General features: G+C 36.9%; 2 protein-coding genes across 7 annotated transcripts in view; one reads left to right on the top strand and one right to left on the bottom strand.

The window, feature by feature from the left end:
• Nucleotides 1-494: 494 nt before the first annotated feature.
• LOC110383145 (annexin B10) lies at nucleotides 495-13,595 on the top strand. 6 transcript variants are annotated; one of them, XM_021343925.3, is made up of 9 exons: nucleotides 495-613; nucleotides 720-842; nucleotides 2,787-2,963; nucleotides 5,189-5,393; nucleotides 7,729-7,808; nucleotides 10,003-10,116; nucleotides 10,455-10,587; nucleotides 11,138-11,319; nucleotides 12,778-13,595. In XM_021343925.3, the coding sequence occupies exons 2-9, from the start codon at nucleotides 831-833 to the stop codon at nucleotides 12,832-12,834; spliced, it is 960 nt and encodes a 319-aa protein (XP_021199600.3). In that variant the 5' UTR covers nucleotides 495-613; nucleotides 720-830; the 3' UTR covers nucleotides 12,835-13,595. The 6 variants fall into 6 exon arrangements, with proteins under 6 accessions (XP_021199600.3, XP_021199589.3, XP_021199593.3 ...); XM_021343914.3 differs by having other exon boundaries at nucleotides 12,775-13,595; XM_021343918.3 differs by lacking the exon at nucleotides 11,138-11,319 and adding an exon at nucleotides 10,930-11,111.
• A 769-nt stretch (nucleotides 13,596-14,364) lies between these two features.
• LOC110383129 (amyloid protein-binding protein 2) overlaps nucleotides 14,365-22,061 on the bottom strand; it is a 58,143-nt gene continuing 50,446 nt past the window's right edge. The window contains exons 5-13 of the mRNA XM_021343878.3: nucleotides 21,686-21,865; nucleotides 21,242-21,406; nucleotides 20,306-20,513; nucleotides 19,724-19,882; nucleotides 19,272-19,377; nucleotides 18,735-18,877; nucleotides 16,550-16,715; nucleotides 16,049-16,177; nucleotides 14,365-15,733 (exon numbers count right to left, since the gene is read on the bottom strand). Coding sequence (XP_021199553.3) covers nucleotides 15,630-15,733; nucleotides 16,049-16,177; nucleotides 16,550-16,715; nucleotides 18,735-18,877; nucleotides 19,272-19,377; nucleotides 19,724-19,882; nucleotides 20,306-20,513; nucleotides 21,242-21,406; nucleotides 21,686-21,865 — 1,360 coding nt within the window. The 3' untranslated portion in view covers nucleotides 14,365-15,629. The remainder of the gene's footprint in view (nucleotides 15,734-16,048; nucleotides 16,178-16,549; nucleotides 16,716-18,734; nucleotides 18,878-19,271; nucleotides 19,378-19,723; nucleotides 19,883-20,305; nucleotides 20,514-21,241; nucleotides 21,407-21,685; nucleotides 21,866-22,061) is intronic.

The following is a 22,061-nucleotide window of genomic DNA, read 5'->3' as shown; positions in this document are numbered from 1 at the left end:
CAAACATCTATAATGAAAGTGATTTCATCTACTCAAACTATAAAAAATTATTGAGATACGAATTCTAATAGTACCCACTATTAGAATTCGTATCTCAATAATTTTAGATAATTAATGTACCTATATTTCAGATAATTAATGGTATTTTAAAGTTATACCTTATTTATAATTATTTGGTAGATATTAAAGACATTTAGAAATAACCAGTGTTTTTATTTATCCTGGATCATAAGCCACCTGCCTTCTCTTTACTATCCTTTGGGTTCTAGTCTAATCTGAAACAGGAAATGGTTTACACCTTGGCTTTTAATTTTAATTTTTTCTTGCTTCTCATGCTATTCAGATCCCAAACAATTGCAGTTGGACCATGGAGAAATCGTACCGCTAGTTGACGACTCAAATATTCCTGTATTTCTTCACCGTCGGTCATTTCACTTAACCGTCCCAAAATAGTCGACTATCTAATATATTAATCCCAAGGTTAGTCAGACTATAAGTAGTAGCATCTCTAGCTTACCAAGCTGTCAAGCGGTATTTGTCATTTGCGTTTGACATTTAAGAAAAGACGTCACGTCACGTCAAATCAGTTTTCCAAAAAACGCCGCGCGGGGAGGTTGTTATTTTTTTATTACACATTTTTATTCTATTAAATCACGATATAAAGTCCGTACCCGGTAATGGAGGTTTTCATAATTACAATAACCCATTTTTATTTTCAGATAACTTGTGAATTGCAACTGTGAAAGATCTGATAAGAGACTTATTTGCATCTTATTCGGGTCGTTACATAGTTTTTTTGTGATCAAGAAACGCTACGTCAACTAGCTAAGATGGTGTTCCAAGTGAGTATTCGATTGCTTAATGAGCTTGATGAGTTATTTCCTGGTAGCTGTAGGCGTAGGGCGGGTCGCGATGACATCAGACTACGAAATAGGGCGCAGGGGAGGAATGGTAGCCTTGACCCGAAGAATTTCGGCTAGTAAACAAGTTGCCGATTTGAAATATAGGCCCATAAAAGATGTTAGTTAGTTTCTCCTTTCCTTATTATCTTTGCATGTTGAGGAAAATGGTCCATTTTCCTGATAAGCCTCCCTTTGTTGTCTTTTATATTTATATGTATAAGTAAATATAAAGTAGGTATGTACATGCTTTGGCCCTGAGTTAAAAATTAATAAGACTACAACCTGTTTTCTGTAACCCTGAACTCTTAATTTTTATAATGACTAGTAGCCTATAATAAATATAATTAGTGGCATAACTCTTCTTATTTTTATAGTCACCAACATTAAATTACTTGAGAAATTTAATTTATAATAAACCATATTAAAGAGAAAATATTTTTAGTTATAACATTTAAAAAGATGTTCTCTTATTACATAAACTGTTATAAAAATAGTGGTGTATTACTTAAATTACCAAGAAGTGAAAGTAGCTACTGTACTGAGAGATTTCTCATTTTTATCTCACAACAGGTTAGACAAATAACTGTATCAAGAAAATCCAATAAATATAAGACAAGCTAGATTTTAAATAAATATCTACATATACTAGCTTTACTAATATTATAAAGAGGATAACTTTGATTGTTTGTTTGTAATGAATAGGCTTAAAAGCTACTGGACCGTTTTTAAAAATTCTTTCACCATTCGAAAGCTATTCTTTCACCATCCATGAATAACATAGGCTATATTTTATCCTGGTACGGGCAGTAGTTACCGTGGGACGCAGGTAAAACTGTGGGAAAACTGCTAGTTTTCTATATATTTGTACAAAGAATTTATCACAACTAGTATTCCTATAAGAACTTAACATTCCATCCGCATTGTGAAACCAGTTACTGTAATTGTAGATGCCAGTTGCATATGAATGAAGTGATTCATTCATATTCCTTCATTAAAGTATGTGTATAATGTAATATGTGTGTGACTGTACCAATGACCACTGTGGTAGTATACTGTTAGTCACATTATCAACCATTTGACCTGATATATGCACCAAAGATTGAATATTTAAATATAGAGTTTAAAAAATAATAAAAGCCATTTTATGGGTCACTTTTGCATTGGTTCTCTTAATTTTTCGTCATCTCTATTGTCTGAACTGAAAGACTAATAAACAGGTTTACCTCACACATTAATCTATTATTTAATAAATATAAAAAGACATAAACATAAAATCATAAAGGAATTTGAATCAAGGTCCCCAGGGTCATATTTTCATACAACAAGGTGTGGCGGTCATTAAATAGGTTAATGTATTCAGTCTGCCTCATTTAATAATGTTAATTGAATATTAAGATAATATGCACCACTCCTTATTTTCCCAAAAACAAATGACTTTAGTTTTGTTTGATTGTTAATGAGTCTAATATCATCATCATTAATTTAAGAGCCCAGCTCTTGTTGGTGCAGCTCCTTCCATTTACACCTATCTAGCGCCAACTCTATAGTTTAATATATCAAAGTATATTTCAAACCTTTAAAGAGACTTTTTCTAGTACTTCTTTTTACCGAATGAACTGCAGGACTAATGTCCTAACAAGCCCTAGTGTCACAGTTTCGTCAAATTCGGCCTCTGACGCGGAATTATAACAACAACTGCTACTTGGTCGCCGTCTTCACGTACTCTCTCAACTACGGATAACCACTGCTTGGGCTTGAATTATAGAGGTTTCTAAAACCAAAAAAGCTATTTACCCAAGAATCGAACACGAAAGTTACACTTGCCACCAACGGGGCCTCGCTCTAAATCATCATCCAATATAAAACACAAACTTTCCTCCGTAGCGTGATCCAACGATAGTGGGAGTACCGAACTTCAACGCGACGGAAGATGCGGCGGCGCTCCGGGCTGCCATGAAGGGCTTCGGAACTGATGAGCAAGCCATCATTGATATCCTGACCACGCGCTCCAACGCTCAGCGTCAGGCCATCTCTAAGGCTTTCACCCATGAGTATGGGAGGGTACGTTTATTAAATACTTGCTTTTGACTGTGTCTCGAAGGAACTGCTTCCAGAGCTTAGAGAACAAGTATTAAGATTACCATTAATCCTTTTACCAAATGTCAATGAAATCGTCATTCATAATATTATCAAGGAGGCGAATAATACACGTAACAGGTAAGATGGTATTGGTCCATTGTTATCTGAATTCTAGTTATTTGTTTGTCTAGTTATTCTATTCCAAATGTCCAGAGTGTGTGTGCCTTGCCTTGGCGGTATTCTGTATCTTGCGACGATTCCAAAAAATCAAATTCTGTTCAATATAAGTTATTAAATATTTAAACGAGATGAGTGTAAATCATTATTTTATCATTTATCGCTCTTCACAGAACATGACGCAGAAATTGTTTTATGTTCTAGCTCTAGATCATAGTTTAATTATATTACAAGATTCACTATGCTAATAGCAATAGATTGTAGTGAGCAATAACGCGTCACAGCTACTGTAATGATGCAAATAACGATGTTATTTCTCACTTTCACTTGACAATTTAATTATTTTTACTTTTATTTCGACCGTTTTTTTCTAGGTATTTCGAAATCTTTATAGTTTCAAATAAAATTGGGTTTAATTATGTAGATTTAAATTAAATGTAACAAATCTAGAAAGAAAGACTGTCTTTTGTTTCGTTTTTAATGTCGCTCAACAAGTTATCAAGCAAAAGCCATTATTTATTACTTTTGTGCCAGTAGTTATGCTAATATTAACTTCTGTGATACTCTTGTAATTATCAATGATTAATCACAAGATAAAGTCGTGAGAACAGCTGAGATTTTATGACTCATCGAATAAAATGACTACATTACAAGATTATGAAACACATTATAAGAGTAGCATGCGTTTTATAACTTATCACGAATTAACCGCATAAAAAGTAGATTAAATCTTGTCCAGAGTGCCTACCACTTATCACTAGCATGAATAATATTATATTTCCAACTGTTGTGAATTTCTTCCCTGCTCCCCAAAAAACAGAGGTTTTTCGTCGTTCTATAAAAGTTTCTGGCCATTGTTATATCAGTACTGTAAAAATAGTATCCATTCTAGTATCTAGCACAAACAATATTCTGGACTCAGTCCAGAGTGTAATAAAGAAGCTTACTTTTCGTAAAGTCTCCTATATCGATTATTTTGAACGGGCTATTTAAAATTGTCATGCATCTTACATGAGCCGACGGTACGGACGGTCAGCGTCAAAAGCAGCTGAACAATTGAATGTTTTCACAAGTGTCTTACAACGTAAAGGATCATAATTTCTTACGACATACACGGCAAAACTTATATTTAACATCATAAACATCAAAAAAGCGTGAATACTCTAGTAAGTTATCAACGACACAGTGTTTAGAAATTTTGAAAATGTAGATTCGTTCGGCTACGTTTGAAGCTGTGTTTCGGAGGGCACTATTAACTGTAGATCCCGACTGTCATATTAGATCCTTGGCAGTCGTTACGGGTAGTCAGAAGTCAGTAAGTCTGACACCAGTCTAAACAAGGGGTATTAGGTTGCCCGAGTAACTGGGTTGAGGGGGTCAGATAGGCAGTTCCTCCTTGTAAAACACTGGTTCTCAGCTGCATCCGGTAATCATAAAAGCCGACCCCAACATAGTTGTTTACAACACAGTTTACTTTTGAAGTTGACAGTACCCTCGATACACGTAATAAAGTATCAAGGTCAGAGCGCCGTCATTAGTCATGCCTCTTGGTGTACCATGCCACAATGATGGTGTTTGTTTCGGTAATTGTGTTTTTTAAGTTTACTCAAGGTCAAGGTGAATTGTGAGATGATGAATCATCAGGTAAACTAATAGGGTTTTTGTTACACAATAATTAGGTGTTCTACTATAAAGTAGGGATAACTTGATGACATGTAGGTAATGACATTCTGCGGCAGTTCTGCAAAAAATGGTAGGATAGTAGGTAGCCAGTAATCTTCGAGTAGGTGGATGACTCAGCTGAGTGAGGGTCAGTCGGTTAAGGTCTTAGAGGTTGATGAAATGATTATGATAAACTTTAAAGTCAGAATGCACTATGAAATTAGCAGACTTCTGCTAACTTCTACCTCGCGATATTTTTATAAGTGTTCTAAGCTAAATAAGAATGACATGTTTAAATGCCGCTGAAGTATGTAACAGCATTGAAGTTATCCAACATGATTTAATAACTTCTTCAACTTTCAACCTAGGACATAATCGAGGACCTAAAATCCGAACTCGGCGGTCACTTCGAGGACGTCATAGTGGCACTCATGCTGCCCCCCGAGGAGTACCTGTGCAAGGAGCTGCACAAGTGCATGGACGGGCTGGGCACGGACGAGCACACGCTGGTGGAGATCCTGTGCACGAGGACTAAGCAGGAGATTGCGGCTATCGTTGAAGCTTATGAGAGGAGTGAGTATTGCACGTTTATTATAAAATTCCTACATTATTTTATTTTTGTTGTCATTTAACTGATATATTTGCTATGGGAGATGTTCTACCAACTGGATATATTGGAATAGAATAGACGAATATTGGTTACATTTTCGATGAATTAATTAGTGCTGAAGAATTGTGAGCGAGGAATTGTGGCGACCTTTAGGTTTAGAATAATAAAAGACAACTTAAAGGTGGTCTGTGATGCCAAAAGGATAAACCTGTATCTCTTGATAAACTAGCGAAATAGAAATAGAAATCGTTTATTTGCTGAAAATGTATGTTACAGATATGGTGGTAAATTAATTTATATTGTCTCAATACATTTCGCCTTACGGCATGCAAAGTATTTGTTGACGTTGACAATTTAACTTAATTATATTAAAAACTTATAATATTACACATTTTTAAGTTAAAATTCTACCCAAACTCTAAATAAAAATAAAAATCGACAAAACTAAAATACAAAAAATTCTAAATAGAAAAAAAAAAAAAACTTAATGAATACAAAATAAAAAACTAAATAAGACTTACATTAAATTTCAAAAGTAAACTCTACAATAAACTCATAATTTACTATTTACAGTAACAAATTTTAATCTAATTCATCATTTAGGAAATCGTTAATGTTGTAGTAGCATATCTGTCCTGTAAAATTTTAACTAAAGATTTTTTAAATAATTTTGTCGGTAACTCTTTTAATTTTTGCGGAAGTTTATTGTATATCTGAGGGCCCATATGTAGAATATTCTTTTTTAGTAAAGCGGTTTTGTGTCCCCCGGTATACAGCTTATCTTTATATTGCGACCTCATTGGTCCGGCACGTTTCCTAACTTCAGTCAGTGATGTAAATAGGTGTTGATTTGTTTTTACAAATAGCGCTACTTCCAATATATATAGAGATGGAAAGGTTAGGATTTTTAATGCTTTGAATTGTGGTAAACAACTTTCCGTAGACTTGAGACCGGTCATTGAACGAATGCATCGCTTTTGAGCTTTAAATATACGCTCTCTTTCACTACAATTACCCCAGAATATTATACCATATCTTAGTACGGAAGCTACTAATCCATGATACGCGGATACTAACGTATTTAAATTGACCTTTTTTGACAAGTTATAAAGCACGAAAGCATTTTTGGCTAGTTTCTGGGATAAATATTCTGCATGAGGACGCCATGTCAATCTGTCATCTATATTAATGCCTAAAAATTTAGTCACACTGGTTGTATCTATTGTTTGGTCTTTATATTTAGTCTCTACACTATCAGGAAGTTTTCTTTGGTAAAAATGCATGACTTTAGTTTTTTGTAAATTTATTATAAGATTGTTTTTATTCAGCCAATGTATTAACGATTTAAGTGAGTCATTTATTTCTTTCTCATAGTTTCTTTTATCACCGCATTCAATTGTTACAGTACTATCGTCCGCGAATAATGTCGTAGGTTGATGAACATTAGCAGGTAAGTCGTTTATGTAAAGCAGGAATAGTAATGGGCCAAGCACGCTACCTTGTGGTACTCCAAATTTAGTGACTCTACAGTCTGATAGATATTTGATCTCCCGTTTTGTTTTAGTACATACTCTAGTTAATTCTGTGTGTTGTTTGCGATCAGTGAGGTATGATTTAATTAAATTTAAAACGTTGCCTCTTATACCGTAGCTGTGAAGTTTATTTAACAGAGTTTCATATTTTACGCAGTCAAATGCCTTTGACATATCTGTAAATATTGAACATACGGGATTTTTCTTATCAATGTTATTCATGACAACTTTTAAGAAATCAAATATTGCCATATTTATATTTTTGTCTTTACGGAATCCTTTTTGTTCCTGGCATAATATATTATTTTTAGATATGAATGAATAAATAGATTCATATATAATTTTTTCAAATATCTTTGAAAATATAGGAATTAATGCCACGGGCCTATAGTTTGACATTTCTTCCTTATTATTCTTTTTAAAAAGCGGTTTTATCACAACTATCTTTAATTTATCTGGATACACACCTGTGCTAATACAAGCATTAAGTATATGACTTAAGGGTTTCGCTATAATATCAGACACATACTTTATTACGACCGTATGAAAGTTTATAAAAGTTTATAAAAGTAAAATAAAAGTTTTGCTCTTTAAGGTAGCACCTTTCAATTCCTCCAGCCAGATTACAGGTTGTTTTTAGCGGCTGTATTGTGGTATTAACCATTTTTATTACCAAACTTCCAAAAAATTATATGTTTTACGTGTTCATCAATAACAATATGTGTTAATCAATAACACAAACAATTATACTAACTATTCTCCGCAGTGTACGACCGTCCTCTAGCTGAGCACATGTGCTCGGAAACGTCAGGCGACTTCCGAAGACTGCTCACCCTCATCGTGACTGTGAGTGCTTTGTTATAAGACTTTATATGCATGTATTTTGTAGTACTTGCTGTTAATTAACTTAGAAATAGGGTATGAATGGGACCTTGTAAGTGATTTTCAAACAAATAGTTTAGGAAAATAAAAAGCACGCTTTTTGCAACGTTTCTTAGCTAGTCATGTATTGTCATCAGAACTCAGAGCGTGTGCAAAATTTCATCCTAATCGAAGACCGGGAAGTGGGTCACATTAGGATTCCAAGATTTTCTAGCTAATATAAATAAATAAAATATTTAAAAAAGGGATAACCTTTGCCTTTAAATAATTTTCTTTTATAGTATTTTTTTTGGTATAAGTATTAACTGAAGTAAGAACTTTGGTAAATTGCGTGACTATAATACCATGGGGGCCATTGTTTGCAATCTTAGTGGCGTGAATACTCCTTATTTAGTTATCAACTTATTAACTAGGAATTATTTTTATCCAAATGGCTTTACACAAGATAAAAGTATATGTGCATGTTAGATGTATTTCAAAGAAAACTAACATAACAATAGTGATTAATTAAGTGATTGTAATTAGACGAAGCTTTGGCAGTGTATCTTTTGCACTTAACGCTTTTTAGTCAATAATAACTTAGCTTGTAATTTCAACACGGATTCCAAAAAGCACTCATATCTGATAAATTATATGTATCGAATCGATGATGATTTTATTACCCCCATAACCAGGTTTTCAATTGACTATTTAAATCTTTTACACAATGGATTAATTAACGTGTATAGGTAAAGGATTTATAAATCCTTTGTATTTTTTCAAGATGCTGTACCTACTAGTTGTAAAATTAGTAAATTTTAATGTACTACAAAGTTTAAGTTTACATATACTTACTCCTGATTGAGTTTTGACTTTGCCCTTTTTTCCCCTAAACTAAGTTTTACCCCTTAAAATGTGCACGCACCATTAATTTTCTTTGGTCTTCGCTTTCGCTGAATACATAGTGACCTTGGCTTGGCGTGATCAGTGTGTTGTGTTTTGTATGAAAATATCACTTATTGATTATTTTGTACAAATATTTAATGTTCTTAGTATTCGTGTGTCATGTGTGGTGGAGTTTGCATGTGTTTCCAAGGTTAATGTAATATTGATTACTTTATAGAAAGCCTTTGCAGTTGTGATTTAAAAGTGGTTTATTTGATTCATCATCATCATCATCAGCCTATCGCAGTCCACTGCTGGACATAGGCCTCTCCAAGTGCACGCCACTGAGATCGATTTATTTGATTGCCACTGCAAAATTGTAACGTTCGTTAAAATTATGAAAAAAAAAAAACAATTGCGTATAGTTATCGGCACGGATAATGAGCTCTCGGCGGAAGAGTGGGGATCGCATTGCGCACTGTACACTTATGGCAATAAACCAATAAATCAATTCTGCGTAGGTGAAGGTCAGGGCTCAATATCCTTGCCGATGATTATATGAACACTTGTTATTCATTACTTTACTTTTGAAATTCGCTGCTATCTCGGTTTTAAATACTCGTTTGGTCCATAAAATCTTATTGAAAATTGACTTAGTAGAACGGTCATGTGATATGAAGGTAGGTATTAAGTTTCGCGGTTATTTGGCTTTCAGTTGACGTCGCGTCGGTCACATTAATATTTATTGTGTTTTATTAATGCTCTACGTCTGGTCGACTGTCTGGCAAGTGGCAAGTCGATTCGAATATATTGGAATTTATTGTTGTAAATGTGCAGACATTGTTATTAAAAATACCTACTCTAGTTTGGAAATCTGGTCCTAATATGTCCACTACGTTGGTCGAAAAAATATCTTTTAATTTTGTGTTGATTCTGAATAGCAATATTTTTTATTTATTTACGTCTCAAAAAATTAAATTCAAGTTCTTTTAAAGTAATGCGCGACCAAATTACACTATATTTCAGTCATTTGGTTAGATGTTTAACGAAAGCTATTCTTAATATATAATAACCTTTTTCGTTAGTAGGTACAGTAACAGAGTTTTACCTAATCAAATCCTACAAACTTTATTCCCACCTAAACTATAACAAGTACATATCATGGCCTACTACATAATTATAGAAGTACTTGCTACATATAAATACAAACAAAACACACAAAACCACTGATCGCCCCACCCAAGGGCTCTCCAGAATCCCTACTACGTATAAACATTAGTCTGCCGTCCGCCAGGGGGCGCGGGACGACGAGGTCGGCGTCGACGCGGAGAAGGCGCGGGAGGATGCACAGGCGCTGTACGACGCGGGGGAAGCCAAGTGGGGGACTGATGAGGAGGTGTTTAACCGGGTGAGTTGGTTAAGCTAAAATTAGGGGTATTGATGGGGGGAAAATGTCCTTGGGGGTCTATTTTAAAATTTATCTTTATAATTAGGTTGAACAAAAAACAAGCTCCCTTTTGCATTAGAAAGCTAGTTCAAAAACTTTTGTTTTGTCTTTAGAATTAAAATAAGGACAGGTCAATTTCTTCGGTTTTTTTTCTGTTACTTCCATTTTTCTGCTGAAAGTTCAAGTTTATACTTCAAGAAATCCTCACGAACTTCGATTAATTTCAAAACGAACTCTTGTGTTACATGATTAATACAAAAATACCCCCCAAAATCACAAACCATCTCATATATCTTCAGATCCTGGCCCACGAGAGCTTCGCGCAGCTGCGTCAAATCTTCGAGGAGTACAAGAACATCTCCGGCCGCACCATCGAGCAGGCCATCAAGGCTGAGATAGGAGGAGAGCTGAAGGAAGCCCTCTCTGCTATCGGTCGGTTAACTTTTTCATAATTTATTCATAATAGGACGACGAGATGAACTTTTTAATTCGCACATTTTTGTCCAAATTTCTTTGGCTTATAACTTTATTTTTTAATTACATTTTAGTGGAATTAATAGGTGGCGCCCCACAACATTATTTCAGGTAATATCCCGATACCTATGTCTAAATGCACGGAGCTTTCTGGTTATGACACCAAAAAATCTCATCTGGTTTGAGATATGGTATAATAGCATATTTTACGATTCCTACGGGCACCAGAAGAAACCACAAACAAGACTCTTCAAACAATCTTACCCGCTAATCACTAACCGTACCCGCCGCGACTTTCAGTGGAATGCGTGGAGAACGCATCAGCATGGTTCGCGACCCGACTGCGGAAATCGATGCAAGGCCTCGGCACAGACGACAGAACTCTCATCAGGATCCTCGTCAGCCGCTCCGAGATCGACCTTGGAGCCATCAAGTCCGAATACGAACGATTATACGATAAAACCTTGGAAAGCGAGATCAAGGTACGTAATCCTCATTTTTATTTCAGTGGAGTGCGTCGAAAATGCTCCCGCGTGGTTCGCGGCGAGGCTCCGGAATGCCATGCAGGGTGCTGGCACGGAAGACCAGACCCTGGTCAGGATTGTGGTGTCGAGGGCTGAGATAGATCTGGGCAGCATCAAGACGGAGTACGAGAGGCTGTATGATAAGACCCTCCACAGTGATCTGTCGGTATGTAAGGGTGAATGGTGGGGCGGTGGGGGGTTGTGATTAATTGTTGGGGACTGGTTTGGAAGTGTTGCTTTGTGCGTGTTAGAAGAATTAAGGCCCATGGTTTCTGAGGAAGTAAAAATTAAAAATCATTCCGTTGATATTTTATGAAGTGAGCGAAACTTCGATAAGGTTACGGCATAAAACACTACACTATAATTTTATGACGGAAGTAGCATGCGTTGCTTGAAATCTAATGAAGTCGAAAACTTATTCAATAAACAAGTAAATTCAATTATTTTAAAAAATTGCCACATCCTTCCAAACCAGTCCAAATATATATATAATAACTCATATAATATCCCCTGCTGCCCCTATGTAATGCTCGGATGCTTGACCTTATCACACAAACCCTAGAGAACTGCACTGCATCTTTTACTTTGCATCTTTGAACATTTAGCTGCTACATAAATTCGTCAGGAATGCCATTAAAGCCTTCTGGCAGTTACAAACATTTCACAAGAATATGGTGATCGGCAATTATTATTTACTATTTATTATGTGTTTTAAGAAGAATATAAATGTTTATCTTTGGCAATTAACTATAGATAGCTCAATTTGTTCCAAAATGCAGTAATATCCATCCATGTCTAAGCTTAAAGCTATCGAAATATCATTAATATTCTTTTTAAACACTTATTGCAGAACATTATGAGCATGAAAGTAATGCTTTGACTATACATTTTAAGATGAATTAAAGCATGGAATTACTTATTTCTAAAAGTTAAGAAACAGAATAATTATTTACGTACCTTTATTTTTTCTAAAGACACTTCATTATTTAATTTACAATAGAGTATTATAGGAATATTTTTGCTTTCAATGTTATTTTGATAAACTTGAATCATTACTTTTATGTTGTTTGTAATGTGGTTTAATATATTTTCACATTTTTGTAACTCTCTTTGCCAACGTGAATCGGAAAGGAGGTGAGAACTATGTGCTATTTTTGATATATTATATTAAAAAAAATATATGATGGTCCCATATAAGATAAAATAGTATCTTATTTGAATAAAGATATTAAGATACTCTAATAATTAAAAGCTGCTTCATACTTAGTGTAGCTCAAAGCGTCGGATGAAAAAAGTAGTTAAGCATGTCATCATGCTTGTAGCAGTTATATTTATGCATTTGTAATATTTATTAGCTATATCATGCTATGTACCTACTCTCTATAAATGAGTAAATAACCCACAATTTCCAAGACTCGTACCAATACCCAAAAAACTTACTACAACTATTTATTTATGTTTTTGGTAACGAGTCTTCAAAACCGCACAATATACTAATCATGTCGCGTTTTTCTTTCCGCACGGCGCATGCACATCGGCACCTCTTCCTTGAAAACAACGCCATCTGTTGACGAAACACGGAACTACTTGGTAACGCCATGTTTGTTCTGCGACACGACAGCAGGGCGAGACCTCCGGAGACTACAAGCGGGCCCTGGTCGCTCTGCTGGGACCTGTCTAAGTGGAAGATTGAAGATATGAACAAATGGACATCTAAAGAGCATCAGTATTTTGGTGTTGGGTTGTATTCTGAAGTTAGGACGGAACTGGCTCTCGCTTAGTTTGACGTCTGTGTGAGAATTTAAGCATCTAATGAAACTATTTGCTGAAAATCTCAGGGCTCTTAGATCGACTAATTATTTGAAAAGGCACGCATCATGCGCTCTCACTAATTATATGTATAGAATCATTTACAATTCCGTTTATATTATGCACAAAAAAAGACGCAAAAATGTCGACAAAGACCTATCATAAGCGATAGATTGTAAGAGGAACGACAATGAGAGCCAGTCAATTTTGATAAGGACAACGTGCATTAAAGAAGAAAAACATAGAACGTCTGTGTTGCCAACATATTATTCCTACCAACTGTTAATGCTCTTTAGCGCTCCATTTGTTTATTTATTTAAATACCTAAGCTTCTGTGTGTCGTGCAGCTAGAATAAGTTATGTGTACTCGTTACGTCACTTGACATAGTTTGCATCGTTCCGGTATTTTCTGCAGCTGATTATTTCATTAATAAATTAAATGTTGTATTCGGTCGACGGACCTAAAACTGTAGTGCATAATATTTAAGATTATTTGTTGTTTTAATTTAAGCTCAAATAAGCAATTCTTGCGAGTTCGCAGCTGATTTATTGAATCAAACATGATAATAATTAGAAATTTAATCTCGATTACTATGAAAAACAACGATATTATTGCAATCTCAAAATAAACTATCTCAATAAAACTGTTTTCCGAAACAGATTTATTTTAAATACAAAATAACCCCCGAAATACGACTGATTTTACTAATATATATGTATGCTTATTATTCTTATAAATATATTACTAGAATATAAATGTTAGACATATTCCTGCCTTAGGAGTGCCTCGTGTCACGTTATTTTATCAGAGGATATATATTATGTATACAGAGCAAATTATTGTTATATTAGATTCAAAATAAACTATGTATACCATTATTTTTCAGTGTTATAGGCCTAAAATAAGCTTTATAGCATTTTATTCACAAGATTTTGTCCCAATGACGTGTTTAGATAAAATGTGTATGATTTGTCAATTATTTATATTTCGCTGTTACACTTTTATAGTATTAAATTGTTAATTGGCTAATTTATTTTATAAAATGTTTATTGCCATTGAATTGGATTTAAATTGAATATTTGCATTCCGTCTCGAATCTTGTTATTACATACTTTGTAGCTTTAATTTTATTTACGAATAAACTATGAATGTAAACTATTCTGTTTTATTTACAAACCTTATGATGATATTATCACACTAATTAATACAAGCGAACATGCTTCCTTTTCCCGCCCAATATTTTTATACAGGTTAACTACTCACGAAAAATTACAAAACCAATTTTGATGAAACCTTACAGTAATATAGCTTATCCGTCAGAAAAAAATTATGGACTGCTTTATAATCTAGTATGGAGAGGCAGAAAAATGGTTAAATAAATAAAAATAAAACCTCAATAAATGTTCGTAAAACTTATTTAATCGCACGCCATTCGCACGTTACAGCCATCCGTTAAATGATCTAACATTACATTACAATATGTATATAAACTTCCATAAAAATACTTGTAAACACATCAAGCTGTGAATGTAGGAAAATAAAATTTGATAAATCGCCCGCTCTCGAGAAACGATGCATTCTGTCAACAAATACAACTTCTTTATACAAGTCTTATCTGCAAAGCGAAAATAGATATGTTTCTCTTTCCTACTCATCTACTATAACATCTGATATTTATACAATTTACATACAAATGTCCAGGATAGTACGGCAGTGTCAAAAACGTGATAACACTAACATTCAAACAGAAATACTATTCATAATTTCAATAGTGACTTGTATATCTTGCGTCACAGCGCTCCCGCGACTGGCAACAATGGCAAACAAACAATATATACATAATTTCAATTCTAAAACTTGCCCATTCATACATCGAAACTCTAAAACTAATTTACGCGAAAGCAACAATAACTATACACGAAATACGTACACAATAACATCACATACTGACGTTACAATATCAAAAATATTTGTTTGCACTTAACTTTAGAAGCCTCTTCATTACATTCAGGATAAACGTTTATTGCTATGTTATTCATAAGATGAACTAGCGCAGTATGCAAGGGTTAAATGAGAACAAATAATGTTGATAGTGTAACCACTGATCTTTTTGAGGAACAATTTGCAGTAAGCTACCGAAGTCGGTCCCTATTCGCACGAGGTCATTCTCACAGGACAATTTATTCGCGCTCAAAGTTAAGGCCGGCACACACTAGCTCGATATAACGCTACAACAATAATTAGGCACGATCACATTCCTATGGCCCGCATTTTTACAATTTATGACTTAGCTTTATAGCCTTTGGCGTTAGAGACACTGTTGTGCCCCGGTCCTAACTAGATCTAGCTCAGGTTTTGCAAAGCGGGATTATTAATATTACGTATTTACAAATTGAGCAGATTTAGAGCCCTTAGAACATTATGATTACGATGTGCGTTGTGTATTATGGAGTAATATTAAGTGTTGAGTATAAAAGCTAGAACACTGAGATAATATGAGTATTATAGCGAGCCGTTCGTCACAAAACCTGTTCTAGCGAGCGATGGGGTCTCGTTTGTGCTAGAAGTAGTCAATATTGTTAGGGTAAGGTAAGGGGTAGTGCATGTGTATGCAGGACACGGGTCGGGCCCGTCGCGTGGTCACAGGGGGTCAGTGGGAGTGAGGCTCAGTCGTTGGGCGCGAAGAACTTGGCGTGTAGCTCGCTCAGAGGCAGGATTTGTTCGTCGCCTAGCGCCGGCTGCTGTTCCGCCTTTGATTGCTCACGGAGTTCTGGAATTGTCAAATATAAGTGATCAAGTCTGACAGATTTTGCTGTCTAAAATTAATCTACATCTCAACCTCATAGTCTCACAAGTTATACAAACTACAAAATGCCTAAAAAGGAGTTAAAGATTTTGGTTTACAAGTTTGCGATTACAGCGCTTTTCTACCAGTGAATTTGCGTGGTTTAACGTGTCGTCATTTGAAATTGTCGTCGTGAAATAAAAAGGTGCAAAAGCTGTAGTTATTTTAACTACACCCTTTTTTAACTGAATTATTTATACATATATAATTTTCCGAGAAGCTTGTTACATGAACACATACCCTGCCAGTGCTGCAGCAGGCGGTTGTAGTGGTTGGCGCGGTCGTGTCGCTTGAGCTGCGTGAACACGTGCACCAGCCCGCGGTAGTCGTACTCCAGCCCCGAGTAGCGCTCGCCGAACAGCTTCAGACCTGCAGTGTTACGGTATGGTGGTGATTAAATTGCTGTTGTAAAAAAAATATTTTATCACCACATTCCGAAAATTAACAAAATAATTTAATTTATTTTTTTTTCTTTTCGGCATCTCGTTGATTATATTATTTGTTTTAAGAGATCAGACTTAATTCAAAAAAGTACGCCTAAACACATCAGGTCTTTTGACCAAAAGGCTAGCTTTGGGGTTTGATGTAGTTTCACTAACAGCTGATTTCAATATCGTATCTATCTGTAGATTGGGCTAGTAACTAGGTACAGGCATTTGACATTACTTATAAGGGAGTAATACCAAAATTCAATCTTTAGTTTTACATAAATAGACTATAAATGACTTTGAAAATACTAACTGATAGAAATAGAGCGCAGATACAGTTTCTCAGCGGCACAGTGCATGTTCATGTGGTAGTTGTAGAGCGAGGCGAGGTGGCCGATGCTGAGCCCCACCTCGTAGTCCTCGGGCCCGAGTAGCTCCTCCTTTATCGCTATCGCTTTCAAGTGCATTGTTTCTGCGTCCTGGAAGATAAATAAAATATGAATTTAGATATTACATTTTCTTGAATAGTATTTAATACATGGAAGCAATTTTATTTTCTATTTTTGGGGTATTTATTTCAAATCAAATCAAATCAAATCCATTTATTGTTTGTCACAGGTAAAAGGTAGTTCTTACAAGTTTCATAGTTGTATCACTGTAACATACCCATGGGGTGTACAATATTTATAATAATAATAATAATGTCGGGACACCTTTTCACACACGGTTGGTTAGCCCCATGGTAAGTTATTAATTAACTTGTGTTATGGGTGCTAACACAACTGATAAACTACATATAGTTACACATATACATATTTATAAATACATATTGTACACCCAGACCACGGCCAACAAGCATGCTCATCACACAAATGTCGACCGAACCGGGAATCGAACCCGGGACCTCAGATTCGGCAGTCCGGCTTGGTGACCATTGCGCCACAGAGGTCGTCTCACAGAATATTTGTTAATAATAATAAATGTAGGTAGTTATATAATTAGTTGTTTGTACATTTTACATTCAAATCTCATTACACATTCATAGTCATAATTATTACAATATTACAATTTTCATTAGCGAGACAATTAAATGAATTCAATACAATCTCAATAATGTCATTCAATATTAAAGTCACTATAGCTAAATTCATTCTATTCAATGTTTTGGTCATTAAGAAATTCGTTAATTGAATAATATGTCTTACATAGCAGAAATTCTTTCAGTTTTAGTTTAAAAACATTTAATGAAGAGATACTCTTAATATAGTTTGGGAGTTTGTTATACATTTTTACAGCCATACCAAATACACTAGATTGAAATTTTACTGTTCTACATTTGATGTTTCTAAGCTCAGTTCTGTGCCTCGTACTTCTCAATGTTTGATAATTATCAATATCACGTTTTATCATCATTGCCGCTTCTAGTATGTATATTGAAGGAAGAGTTAAGATTTTCAGCCTTTTAAAGACTTGCCTACATGAATCCATCTGTCCAAGTCCAGATATGCTTCTAATGCACTTTTTTTGTGCTTTTAGAGCTAATTCTCTGTTTGTTGAATTTCCCCAAAATAGAATACCGTATTTTAGTACAGAACCCACATATGCATGATAAACACTTAGTAGGGTACTCTCATTTGCAACTTTCCTTAACATATAGAGTGCATATGAAAACTGATTTAGCTTTTTACAAACGTGATCAACCTGTATTTTCCAGTTTAGCCCAGAGTCAATATATATACCAAGAAATTTAGTGCTTTTTACTTCTTCAATGGTTTCACCTTTATATTGTATGTTTAGAATTTATTGAGAATTTATTATAGAGAGGTATAAAGTTTTTAGCTTGTTTCAAATATCAATTTTAGAAAAGTCAAGGGAGTATCTAAACTGTGCAAGTAGCTTGCGCATGTTGAGGCACATGCACAGGTTACATGCATTTTAAAAACGTGCGGGTCCAGCCACTTGCGCATGTACTAAAGCATCATCATCATCCTCCGAGCCTTTTCCCAAACTATGTTAGGGTCGGCTTCCAGTCTAACCGGATTCAGCTGAGTACCAGTGCTTTACAAGAAGCGACTGCCTATCTGACCTCCTCAACCCAGTTACCTGGGCAACCCAATACCCCTTGATTAGACTGGTGTCAGACTTACTGGCTACTGACTACCCGTAACGACTGCCAAGGATGTTCAATGACAGCCGGGACCTACAGTTTAACGTGCCATCCGAAACACAGTCATTGGTGTCTAAGATATACTTAGAAAGTACATACAAACTTAGAAAAGTTGCATTGGTACTTGCCTGATCTGGAATCGAACCCGCGCCCTCATACTCGAGAGGTCGGTTCTTTGCCCACTAGGCCACCACAACTTTACTTTACGCGCATGTACTAAAGCAAAATACAATAATAGGCAGTATAGTTTTTACACAGACATTTTATGCTTTATAGACTCATTTCGGTATTTCGAGCAATATATCACAAGTTTATGTATTTTGTGAAATACCTGGAACTTCTGCATGCTCTGGTAGAGCCTGCCGAGGTTGCCGTAGTGCTTGGCGGTCTGCACGTTCTTCTCGCCGAACGCCATCATCGACAGCGCCAGCGCCGCCTTGTGCAGCGCCTCCGACTCCTCCAGCAGCGTCGGCGCTGACGAGTTAACAGTAGCAATTGAGTATAATGTTATCTTAGATGATAAATATTGCTAAATGCTTTTGGTATTTTATTAGTATAGAAACGTAAATTATAAACTCAAGATTTATGTTTTTACACATAGTGAAATGGAAAATAATAAGCTAAATTAAATAAATGTGTAAATCTTATAAGACTCGCCGCAAATTTCTGAGTCTAATGGCCGTGCGGATAAAGCGAACGAATTCATATGGGAGGTGTCGAGCGGAAAATCGCCAATGTGAAAGGCTGTAAAGGTGGGTTGAACCATTTAACCATAATAATAACCAATGGGTGCCAATTTCAACGCTGGTTATCGTTTACAGGTATACTCAGGGCTTAAATATTTAGTAAATAATTCAGTAACACATACCGGTCATGTCCTGCCCGGCGGGGGTGTCGAGCGCGATCTCCTCCAGTATGAGCGCCTTCACGCGCTTCGCCGACGCCAGCAGCAAGTGGTCCGGGGGAACCAAGTTCTGTACACACACGGCAACATTATATATTAGTAAACAAGTAAATGGATATGGATGTATTTGTTATTTCAGTATTTTTAACTTGGGAGTTACCCTACTCACGGAGTTCATGCAAAAATAATGTTTCGAGAGGTGCGATACGCTGGTTGGCTGTGATTTGAACATCTTCGGCAGTCGTTACGAGAAGTCGAAGCTAGAAAGACTTCTATCTGACAACCAATCTTTTGAGGAGGTTAGACAGGCAGTCGATGTAAAAATACAAGTACTCAGCTTCACCCAATTAAACTAGAAGCCGCTTCGGACAAAGTTACGCCAAATAAATAATTTTATAGCACCTATGCCAACTGACCTCAATAATCCTAATGGCCCTCTCGGCGTGGTCCCTCGCCTTGTAGAAGCGTCCGGAGGAGTACTCGAGCACGTACAGCGCGTACGCGAGGTCCTCCTGCGCCGTCGCCACGTGCAGGCTGCTGCGACCGAACACTCGGCGTAAGGTGCAGAGTGCTTCCTGGAAATTTCAAGGAAAAAAGATATAAACCTGTACGCGTGACACATATGAGAGCGGATATAAACGAGACACAGTTGATTTTCTATTGTTACAAGCATTTAAACGTAAAATAGTTTAAAATCTCCTGGTTTATTCAAAAATGTTGTCAACAGACTAATGATTGCCTTTTTGGTCTAGTTGACGATTGTTGAGCACGAGGTCTCGGATTTGATTCCTGGGATTGGTTGAAATTGCTTTATGAATTATCATCAAACAATCTGGGGTCTGGAAGTTGGTGACGTCTATCAAAGAGTATGTAAATGTTGGTCCTGCTTGTCTCCGATTGTGTCGGATTGCCGTGGCTGAAATAGTCTTTGAAAGTTATTGTTTTTCAAGTTTAATATAAATACCATTACAAAAAAACAATTGCACCACTACACTAACCTCATAAACAGCCACACTATGTACAATAGAGTCGATATTGAGCAGATAGAAGCCCAGGTCGAGCAGCGCGGCGGCGTAGCGGGGATGGTTGACGCCGAAGGCGGCGCGGGCGAGGGCGACGGCCTGGCGCACGAGCAGGCCGGCGGCGCCGAAGCGGCGCTTCACCACGCACGCCTTGCCGCACGCGCGGAGCACCTCGATCGTTATCCTGGATAGGACGGAGTTGGTTTAGTTGCTGTGTAATAGTGTAGAGATGATTTAAGGAAGATTTTTTAACTAGCGCAAGTGCCATAATAGGAAAATCTCCAAAGAAAGTAGCGCGTCAAAATGCGAATGTACGGGGATAAGGAACGTTATTGTCTACGTCATTCTACGACTTGTTTGGGCCGGACCATTTCTTGTAATAACAAAAATCTCTCGTTAGTTCGCCAGTAAATGCTCGTTTCGATCATGCTCACCATACCTGTTTGACCTAGAAGAAGGCACCTAACCTCTCTGCATTCTGGCCTCTCAACTTATATTATCTTACCTTGTGGGTTTATCTTATTTAGTACTTTTTATATTATGCGGAAATGATGACGGTGGGCACACTATATCGGCGGAGTAGTCGCAGCGCACTGCACATGTATAATGTACTGACTTGTGCGGCGTGTGCGGGGTCAGCATGCGCAGCGCCCGCAGCGCCCACACGTAGGCGGCGGAGTAGTCGCAGCGCACTGCACATGTATAATGTACTGACTTGTGCGGCGTGTGCGGGGTCAGCATGCGCAGCGCCCGCAGCGCCCACACGTAGGCGGCGGAGTAGTCGCAGCGCACTGCACATGTATAATGTACTGACTTGTGCGGCGTGTGCGGGTCAGCATGCGCAGCGCCCGCAGCGCCCACACGTAGGCGGCGGAGTAGTCGCAGCGCACTGCACATGTATAATGTACTGACTTGTGCGGCGTGTGCGGGGTCAGCATGCGCAGCGCCCGCAGCGCCCACACGTAGGCGGCGGAGTAGTCGCAGCGCACGAAGAACAGCGCGCTCAGCTCCTTGCAGACCCGAGTGCACAGCGCCGACCAGCCCCACGACGAGTCCGCGCCGAAGCCCGGGCAATCACTGCGGAGGAAAACACAAACCAACAAATCAAAAACATGAAAAAATAAACACCATGTATAGTAACAATTCTGCAATCTCAAAGTAAGAAAGTAAATATGTACTATATTTAAAACTTTTTGATAATTTTCAGAACTTAGCAACACAGTAAAAACAAATCTGGCAAACCATAGGAGCAAATTTAAGAAAATTAAAACTTTTTTCAAATTGCAAACACGACCATTACACATAAAAATATACTTTCTACACATCAAATAGCTGTCTAGTAAAAGTGCAACTTACCTGTCAATATATTCTTCTTCGTCAGTCTGTAGCGCCTTATCGCAGGTGTCTGCGACCGCGAGCGGCCCGTCCGGCAGGTCCGCGGTGACGTCATCCGGTATGCCCAGCAGTTGTAGCGCGAGCGCGTATGTTTCCGCCGCCGCGGGGAAACAGCAGTACGCTGATTGTGTGTTTAGTAACCTGGAATTAATTTTATTTATATTTTAAACTTACGAGAGTGTGTTTTGTTGGTCATTTAATAAGCGTCTTAATACCCCAGATAGAGGGCACTGTTAAGTCAAGCTTTAATTGGTGATCCATTACATAAAAAAAATATTAGCAATTATCCAATAACAACTTTAGGTCATCAACACCGTGGCTCAATGACACTGTTTTA

The sequence above is a fragment of the Helicoverpa armigera genome, chromosome 8, assembly GCF_030705265.1.
Source record: "Helicoverpa armigera isolate CAAS_96S chromosome 8, ASM3070526v1, whole genome shotgun sequence".
NCBI classification, from domain to species: domain Eukaryota; kingdom Metazoa; phylum Arthropoda; class Insecta; order Lepidoptera; family Noctuidae; genus Helicoverpa; species Helicoverpa armigera.
The sequence above is the reverse complement of the archived record's forward strand: the minus strand, read 5'-3'. Positions and strand labels throughout refer to the sequence as shown.

What these genes read in the sequence shown, in the direction of transcription:
- LOC110383145 (XM_021343889.3), top strand. An exon ending in CGTTGAAGCTTATGAGAGGA is followed by an intron (nt 5,394 to 7,728) that starts GTGAGTATTGCA and finishes TATTCTCCGCAG; the next exon opens with TGTACGACCGTCCTCTAGCT. An exon ending in GGAAGCCCTCTCTGCTATCG is followed by an intron (nt 10,588 to 11,137) that starts GTCGGTTAACTT and finishes TTTTTATTTCAG; the next exon opens with TGGAGTGCGTCGAAAATGCT.